This window comes from Corvus brachyrhynchos, unplaced genomic scaffold (genome assembly GCF_000691975.1).
Source record: "Corvus brachyrhynchos isolate BGI_N302 unplaced genomic scaffold, ASM69197v1 scaffold97, whole genome shotgun sequence".
Taxonomy (NCBI): Eukaryota; Metazoa; Chordata; class Aves; order Passeriformes; family Corvidae; genus Corvus; species Corvus brachyrhynchos.
In genome coordinates, this window is record NW_008239758.1 from 2,546,002 (window position 1) to 2,555,192 (window position 9,191).

The following is a 9,191-nucleotide window of genomic DNA, read 5'->3' on the forward strand; positions in this document are numbered from 1 at the left end:
TTCTCACATGATGTGAAGTGTTTTGAAACAACTCAACTGGTTGATGTACAAGACAGCTTTAGCTTTAAGTAACTATGTGGAGGCTTTGAGAAAAAAAAGCATCCGTGAATATAATTCATACAATTAAAGGAACAGCAATACAGTCCCTATAAAACCTGAAGATTTATCAAGCAGCAATTAGGCAACCAATTTATGGTATTAGTACAGTTTTTCTGTTTCTCAGATTACCTGGCAATACAAGGAGTATTTCAAGTATCCATCAAAAACCTGTATGTTCATCCAGTAGGACCCTATTTTTTATACATCACTTGCATAATTTCTTGAGGATTTAAAATTTTTCTTTCAAAAAGAATTACTCAATACCTGCAGAATCTTGGCTTCTCCCCTGTGATTTTTTTAATTCCCAGATCTACATAGGAATCACCCAGGCTCATATGCCTCTCTCCACCTGCATCATTCAAAAATACCCCAAGCTTGGCAGCAGATTCATACAAAGCTATTTCTTCTTTCAGTTCCATTAATTCTTCCTGAAAGGAAGAGACAGAAAAAAAATTACACTGACCAGAGAGACTCCAAGCCAACATATCAAGCCCATGATAACTCTTCCAAAGAAAACAAATACATTAAGCTCTTCCTCTAAATATAGCTATATTTAGCTGCATTTAGTTGAATTGTCTGGCATTAACTTATTTCTATTTTAATTTTTGATACCTCTAGCAAAGCATATGGTAAAACTACAAATTAGTTAAAATATACAAGAAATATTCCCTACTGTTCTTATTACAGTTCATCTATAAAGTATTATTTCTTTTGCTCTTCTGCTTTCCTGCTGCCCTTGTATAGTAAAAAAGATGACAACAGAAAAGTACACACCTGGAAAAACAGCTGTTAGTCTAGTACTCAGTAGGATTCATAGTTTCCAAGATAACAGATTTAAATCAAATATATGAACTGAATTGGAAACACAGACTTCCACTCATACGTTACAGAGGGCTTTCTAGCATTCCCTTTTGCTGACAAAAGATAAACTTCATAACATGGTATCTCCTAATTAAGTTACAAGACTCCCAGCACACTGAATTTACACTCTTTTTTTTCCCAAAAGCAGGTTGGACAGAAGTATGAGATCAGATCTCTGCCAATACAATTGCCCCACTGTGTTTTAATTGGTGGGGAGGGAGGAAGTCCAACATGCAACACTGGGAGATGAAGTAGCCAAAGATGATGTGCTTGTTTCCCCCCAAAATTTAAAGTGTTTCAACCACCAACCTCTTAGTTATAATGCCCACCCCCCATCAAATGAAAACATTTTATTCAAGCATAAAATAGTCAATAAAATTAGTTAACCTGCAAAGCCTTGTTCATGTTGTTGCTTATCATCTGTGCAGACTGAGCTTGCTGCAACTGAAACCGTAACTGGTTTGTCTCCTGCATTGAGCCTATCGTAGTAAAGACAAGGGAGAAAAGGAGCAAGTCATAAATATGCAAGAAAGACTAACCTGAAGAAAGATCTCTGTTAAAAATGGCAGTGTTGATTCTGGCAATAGACATTACTGCTTCTATTTCCTTGAGCTCACCAACAGCTATTAAATACATTACTATCAAAAGACTTCAATGTGTAAAGGTAGGCAAAAGCCAAACACACAAATTGCAAAATATTTCAGAATCTATTCCTATGATAGAGGTTTCCAAGATCAGCCTCCAGCTCCCAAAACAATTCTTCTCATTGAGATCTGAATTTAGAAAGGCAATTCAAGTCAAATACAAAACCTAAGTAGTTTGCTCCCAAACACTGCTGCTCAGTATGAAACAAGGTTTACACAAATGCAGCACAAAGTACTTATGGAAACAGTTTAATCACTGTTGTTTGGGGCTTGGAGATGGTGTTTGCTTTTATTTTTATTTGGCTTTACATCTTAGTCTAGACTTAACTTTAAGTCTGGGTAATCCACTGCATAGGAAACAGTCTAGAACACAATTAGCTTGATGTTGATTCCACTTCCATAGAAACATTGATACGCAAGTTCATACTTAGAAAAACTGAAGGCATTTCTACAAGAAAGGTAAAAGTATGAGTAAAAGGCTGACCTGTTTGCAGTAGATTTGCACATTGCTTTTGGCTCTCTTCTAGGCTTCTGGTCAGTCGATTTATTATTTCAGTTTTTTCACATTTGGTTTCTTCCAGCAATTTTTCAAGTTGCTTAACATGCTCTCCTAGATTTTTGCAAAGCTCTTTCTAGGAAGATAATATTTTTACTCACGTTACAAACATTTAACCATCTAGAACAGGTTCAGATGCAGAAAAAGTCAATACATACAGGAGAAAGGAGAAAAATAATCAGATACCTAGAGGGGTAGAGGACAACTAAATCAATCACAGATCAAACACTATCCTTGGCTGACAAGTGACCTCTTACAGCATCAAAGTTCAGTTTTCACTGGGAGACAGTAGTTGTACTCATATATAGACATACATGGATGAGAAACATTTCATATTTCCTAGAGCAGTTTCTTTTCAGCACATCAGATTATCTCCTGTAATTAATCACATACACTTAGTCTACTGCAGAAAAATCAAGCCTTCACATTATACCAAGCCAGAGCTTAACTCAGTTTATTTTAAGTGAGCTTAAGCCAAGCTAGCAAGTGCCAATACCCTGTAAAAGAGAAACTGTAGTTTCTTTTTCACAGGATACACAAAATAGACATTTATATGACATTACTTGGTTACCTACACAGGCCTGGGAGGCCCAGTGCCTTGTATTTTGACTTTTCTATATTCTCTCAAAAACAAGATCTCCCTCTTTAAATACCCCAAACATGCTACCATATATTTTACAGTAGAGACAAAGTTGTGTAAGTTTTGTTGTGGTACTAACAGACAAAAATTTAGCAATGCATTGTGTTTAGAATCAAGCATTGGTTACCTTTCCAAAGATACAACCCATCTATTTTTGTATGTTGAGACAAATAAAGAAAATTTTATTTTCTTTATTTGAAATAAGAGGACAATTTATTAAGACCTGCCTGGAATACATTGCTTGAATATTTCTCATAGTGTAATGAATTCTTATGACATATCAAGTAGAATAATTTCAGTAAGGTCTACAACCATGTGATACAATCTGTATCAACCTCCATCCTAAAGACAGCTTTTTCCTCCCTCTCTACTTTTAAATCCTTACTTCTAAAATAAAAGTTGCTGTTCACTGGTTAGTCATCCTTCAGCATTTTGAGACCAAATCTTGGCAACAGATTGTTCAATAAAGAGTTTTTCTTGGTTTTTCTCTTGCAAGAATATCACATTATTTCTTAATTAGTCCTTTTCTTTCCCAGAATTATTTGCAGAACTCTTTCAAAAAAAGATTGTGCACAGAAGGAAAGCTCAGGAGAGCAACTAAGACAATAAATTCCTGCCTCCTCTGCATCTGCTGTGTACAAACTCACAAATTGAACTTGCAACTGCCTGGAGATGTTTATGAAAACATACCTCATAGGCCTCATAATGCTGAGACTTTCCTTTCCACTTTTTAGCAGCTTCCAGAAGGAGTTACTCGAATTGTAGGTCAAGAAATGCAGTGTGGGAAACATGGGGAGTTCTACAGTCTCCCCAGTACGGTACTCAGCATCCTAAAATAATTTCTCACCTGCTCTCGGAGTGCAGATTTTGTAGTATCAAGTTTCTGCTCTAATGACAGTACTTGCTGTTCATACTTCTGCTTGAGTGCAGAAATAATGGCCTCATGCTGTTCTCTGGCTCGCTGGAGGGCATCTGACCGCTGAAGCTCTAACAGCTGCTTTTGCAAGCTTTCCATGGCCACCTCTGCCACTTTGGATTGCTTCAGTATCTGTAGGAACAGCATTAGAGAAGCTCCTAGTTACATATATTTTACTGTTGCTCCAGTATTCTGTACATCAGTTCAATGTTTTTTGTGCAAGAGGTGCCAGAAGTCCTCAGATAACGCCTGTGTTTTAATAAAAAGTATTTTCAACCAATGAATCTTATCCATCCATCAGGTATTTTGCAATGATCATGAGCAGCATTTTAACAGACTAGCACTTCTGTTTAATGCAAACACACCACACATTTAACTGTAGAGGTCTTCCACAATAAACAGTCTAAAAATACAGCACAGTACCTGCTCCTCATTGGTAGTAAGAGTCTGAATTTGAGTTTCAAGAGCCTTGATTTGACCCTCAAGATGCAGTTCCCGTTCCTTTCCATTCTGATAGAGTTTCTGAGACTCATGAAGACTAAGAGCCAAACCATCCTTTTCATCTGAAGAGAGAGACATAATAGTGTGAGAACCATGGCCAGCCACCCAAGAACCTCATGCAACATAACTTTCAGTACCTGCTCTACAGAACCATTCACTCTGTCTCATACTGTGGACAACAGAAGACTGAACAAAAACATTCAGTCTCCATCCAGCAACCACTGTCTCCTCCTGGCAGCAGGGAGCACTCCAATATACTGTTTCCAGCAGGGTCCTGAAGGTACAAGCCCCACCCCGGCAGCAGGAGGACCTCACATCCTCCCTTACACTCTAAGTTTACTACTCTTTTTCATCTGTTCCTATAAGAAAGGGGAAATTAAGACAATCATCAGTCTCCACCACCGATTTTATAATTTTTGAAAGAGATTTTCTATACATACAGTCTATGAAATGGCTTGTTAAACCAGAGAGCACAAAAAAATAGATTTCTTTTTCATAAATGTCCACTTCTCCTACTGGGGCGTGGGTGTTTTGGTGCTGACTTTTTAATTTTTTTAATTTTCTGACTTTTAAAAGACTACTTTGGCAAACTTCTCACTTTTCCGTACATTTGTGATGCCTCACATGTGGGGACTCTGGAAGACAACACCGGTCTTGAAAATACAGTAAAAGTTAAGACAGTTATGCAGTCAATCCAGAGATTTTGATTTAGAACAATATTTGGAGGGAGAGGGTTAGGTGCATATAGTCCCAAATCAAGTTCATAAGTATGATAAATACCTTCAAAGACACTTTCAAAATCAAAGTCTCAGATTTAAAAAGTTACTAGAGATGAATAAAATCTAAGAATTAGCACAAAACATTTTACCTTTGACCATTGAAAGCTGATGATTCAAATACCTAATCTGCTGTGCACTCTTTTCTAGCTTTTCATTAAGTTCTTCCAGTTGTCTTTCCCTTGCTTTATTTAGAACTTGAAGCTGAAGAATCTGCATGTTTTCTGAAGAATCTGCCAAATTTCAAATAGCATACAGACAAGTCAGCACAGACACAAAGAAAGTCATCACTGTAATTCCTGCTCCAAGATACCTCTTTTTTTATAGTGCTAAGTTCACTGCTGATGCACAAAATCTTGTTTTTTAATCCACATCACACAAATTGCTCTGGCAGCAATGGCTGAAGGATTGTGGGAACTACCAACACAATTCCAACCTAACAGCAAGCCCAGATAAAAGTTGACATGCTGTGAACTCACAGACCTGTGGTCACTACAGATTTACAACATGTCTAATGAAGTAGTTCTGTCATCTGAAGTGTACTTGACAGAAAAGCCCAACGTGGCATCACTTCCTAAGGTACAGTGAGTTGTTATTTTCCAATATTATGGAAAGAGAAAGTGCCAACAAGATCTGACATCAAGCCATCAGAAATAATTTTTCAGTCTCATCAGTCAGAACTATGTTTTTAATAGCCTGAAACTCATATACCCTGATCAAAAAAAGGTAATTTCTAGATATAAAAGATTATATACATCAACATACTTTTAGTTGTCCTCTTACTGAAAAACTACTGAAGTCAACATGTTTTCTATCACTGATTTCCAGTGAATTCTTCACACAAGTTTATTTCAAGTCTAAGCAGCAAACACTTACTTTCATCATTGCCCAAGAATTCATGTTGCAAATCTTCAAACACTTCATTTCTTCTGTTTCCTTCTTGGATTCCTGGAATATTTTGATGAATGCCATTTTGGTACGGTTTATAAGTCACTTTGTAAGATTCCGGGGATTGGCCATTGACAACATCAGATGCAACAAACTGCTGTTGTGACAATACATACATAAGAGGAAATAAATTAAAACCACAACTATAGCCTTGCTCAGTGAAAATATTTTTCATTTTACAGGTTGACAATAAGAAGAGTTCTAGCAGCTCTTCATTTTCAGGCTCCAATCCAGCACACCATTGAAGCATGATAGAACTTTTCATGAAAGCTTCCACCTTAGAAGAGCAGTGAAGTGTTAACTTCAATAGAGTTCAGCACACACTTAAGTGAATCACATTCATTCTACCTCATGGAATTCTAGCAAGGCAACAAAAGAAAGAAAAAAAAATCATAACAAACATATGAAAATCCAATTACTCACATTTCATTTTTTTAAACAGGCTACAGAAGCCTCCCATCACTGTTTGAACTGATTGTCAGAGAGTGAAGGCATTCAGAAATATTACTACCAATACTTAAAGACCTGTGAAAATTTTCAAAGAGACAGAAAAACATGTCAGCTTCTGACATACCTTAAGATGTTCCTTCGGATCATCTGGAAAACTTATTATTTTATTTTGCTGATTGTTAAATTCTGGTTTATGGCCTTTTGGATAAGGCCTGAAGTTTTCGGGAAGATGATACACATTGTTCTCTTGGTAGCAACTTGGAGAGTTAAACCCATCTCTACCAAGATACACATCATCAGCATCATCTTGACCATTCTGGCCACAGTAATCTTCTTTAACATCATATAAATGTTCCTTTTCATCATCATTATGCAGGCCATTCCAATTCTTCCCACGTTTTTCAACGAGATCAGTTTGCTGGTCACACAAGAATTGTTCAGGGTACAGATTTTGTCCTTGTTCATAGCCCTATGAATGGATACAAGGTTTAGAACTGCTCTCTCAAAACTCTCATTTCACCCCGCCCTCCTTTTCTGAGGTTACCAGCCCTCACATTAGAAATACTTCAAAGAAATACCAAAACCTGTCACCTACATGTATTTCTGTAATGAATTTAAACAATATTTAGCATGTTCTTGTGAACAAGCAGTAATTACATCCCTGCTCATACAAGCTTACATTTGGAGGATCACTTATCAATGGATGATCATTCCACCTTCCATCATGCTTCCCAGGCTCATGTGACCTAGAGAGACACAAGCAGCTTAACTATGTACTAATCATTCCAGGGAAAAAACAAACCATCATTTCTTAAATTAAGGCACATCTAGTTTACTGCAAATTGCACTCCAGCTCCCTTGTCACCTGGATTGCTTTTACACACCTCATCAACCAAGACTTTACTCTGTTCTTGAAAGCATAATGTAAATAATAAAAAAAAATGGTGCCAAATGCCTTACTGCTCCTCAGTCTCCTGAATGCTACAGTCTGAAAAACTGGAAAGCTGGTCTCCACTGTCCTCCAGCATATCATGGGGAAGGTCTGTCAACAGTTGTTGCAACTGAAACACAACAAATAACATACATTATTTGCTCTTCAGAAGAATTAATACAAGTTCAGCCCAAAACCACCTGGCAAAGTAGGCCACTTGCACAAAATCCCAATTTTCTTCCTTCAAGGAAGAATTCACAACGCTGAAATTCACATTGAAATTTATACCACAGAATGTTTACTAGACTAGAGTACCAACCAAAGGGTTTTTCTGCCAAACTCTTGTTAAGAAAAGAGCTGCACCAGAACAAGGTATATATATATCTGCCACGTGGTAGATATGTCCCAGGACAGACTAATTTCAAAGAATGATTTGCAAACTAATCATACCAAGGTTTTTCCTCTCTAAATTCCAGCCAAGAGAGGTAGTGGACATTCAAAACATGCTCTTTCTGAGAAAACTGGATGGAAATCCAGATAAGAGCTTGCCAGTCAGTGTCACTACGTTCAACAAGTCATCACTGCAATGATTAGTGGTCTGCTCTGGACCAAACAACTGGACACAAACAGAGAAAAATACCACCACAACTAAAACACACCTGAACTTTATTTCTTATGCTTTTCAAGAGTGGCACAGTCTGCACCCTCTTTTGCTCTTACCAGACTACATAAACCTTCTTCTTTCTTTTTAAGCACTTAAAAGATAGGAAGAAGCTAAATTCACAAGACTTCAGATGAAATTACTTAATTCTTTTTCACCTCTTGTTCTCTTGCATAATCTTCTTGGTCATAGTCTTCATCTTCATGTTGAGTTTGTAGAGCTCCACTATCAAAGTCAAGGGACATTGTTTTCTAATATTGATTTTGTATATCCAGCAAAACCTACCACAGGACAGGAAAACATCACACGTGAGTAAAATACAAGAGGAATCAAAAAGCACCATCCTCATCATACTCAGCCAACCATACACAAAAATATAATTTTTTAAACAGTCATTGCACATTTCTTACTTGTTTCTCATATATCCAAGCCTACTCACTTCCAAGAATTTAGCATTTAAAACAATTATTTGGGTTTTTCATAGGCTATTATATAATTTCTGAAGTTCACTTACAACCAGACATTATTTTCTGCAAGTTCTAATACTGTACAGTATACATATGATGCGATACATAATGACAATTATCCCCACTTTTACATGTTGCTTCGTAGTCTTCTAGAGAATAACTATATTTTGTATTAAAGACTGAAAGTATGCTGGTTTTGTGCACTTGGATAACGGCTCCAAAAGGAAAAATAGGACAAGTATGACGGAAATATGAAGAGTATCATGTCAGTTCCAGATTTCACTGCTTAATGAAAAGACTCTTGAGTCTCAAGGGCTTGTCTACACTGAGCAGTGAGTTTGAGTTCACAGTAAGCTACTGTGTGTAAGTGCTGGTCTACAAGATAAGTTTGGTTACAGGGTAAGTTATTCCCTGATAAACAGATACTCGTTTGAGCACACAGGTGTAGCACATGCTGAAGTCCTCACTTCGTATAATGTAACATTACAAGAGCATTATATCCAACTTAAAAGTCACTTCATAACGCTTGAAGGACTTCTTGCCCACTGTTGTCCAAGGAAACCCTCCAAGCGAGCTGGCAGGAGGCCCCACAAGGCAGCTACGGCCTCTGCGCACCGCCGGCAACCCCCGCGATCCCCTCACAGCAGGCTCTGAGGCAGCACCTTCCCCCAGACCGCACCAGCTGTACACGACCACCGGCCCTGTCCCCTTTCCTTAGAGCCCTTCCCAGCCCCGGGAGCA

At 37.7% G+C, this 9,191-nt stretch overlaps 1 protein-coding gene across 3 annotated transcripts in view; it reads right to left on the reverse strand.

The window, feature by feature from the left end:
- Nucleotides 1-9,181, reverse strand: part of CEP152 (centrosomal protein 152) — a 30,289-nt gene extending 21,108 nt beyond the window's left edge. For 2 of the 3 annotated variants that reach the window (XM_017742707.1, XM_017742705.1), the window contains exons 1-11: nt 8,142-9,180; nt 7,352-7,452; nt 7,071-7,137; nt 6,516-6,860; nt 5,870-6,038; nt 5,086-5,226; nt 4,140-4,279; nt 3,648-3,848; nt 2,089-2,236; nt 1,348-1,439; nt 364-527 (exon numbers count right to left, since the gene is read on the reverse strand). In XM_017742707.1, coding sequence (XP_017598196.1) covers nt 364-527; nt 1,348-1,439; nt 2,089-2,236; nt 3,648-3,848; nt 4,140-4,279; nt 5,086-5,226; nt 5,870-6,038; nt 6,516-6,860; nt 7,071-7,137; nt 7,352-7,452; nt 8,142-8,228 — 1,655 coding nt within the window. In that variant the 5' untranslated portion in view covers nt 8,229-9,180. Of the gene's footprint in view, nt 1-363; nt 528-1,347; nt 1,440-2,088; nt 2,237-3,647; nt 3,849-4,139; nt 4,280-5,085; nt 5,227-5,869; nt 6,039-6,515; nt 6,861-7,070; nt 7,138-7,351; nt 7,453-8,141 lie in introns of all 3 variants that reach the window. The other variant, XM_017742704.1, reaches the window with a different exon arrangement.
- Nucleotides 9,182-9,191: the final 10 nt, after the last annotated feature.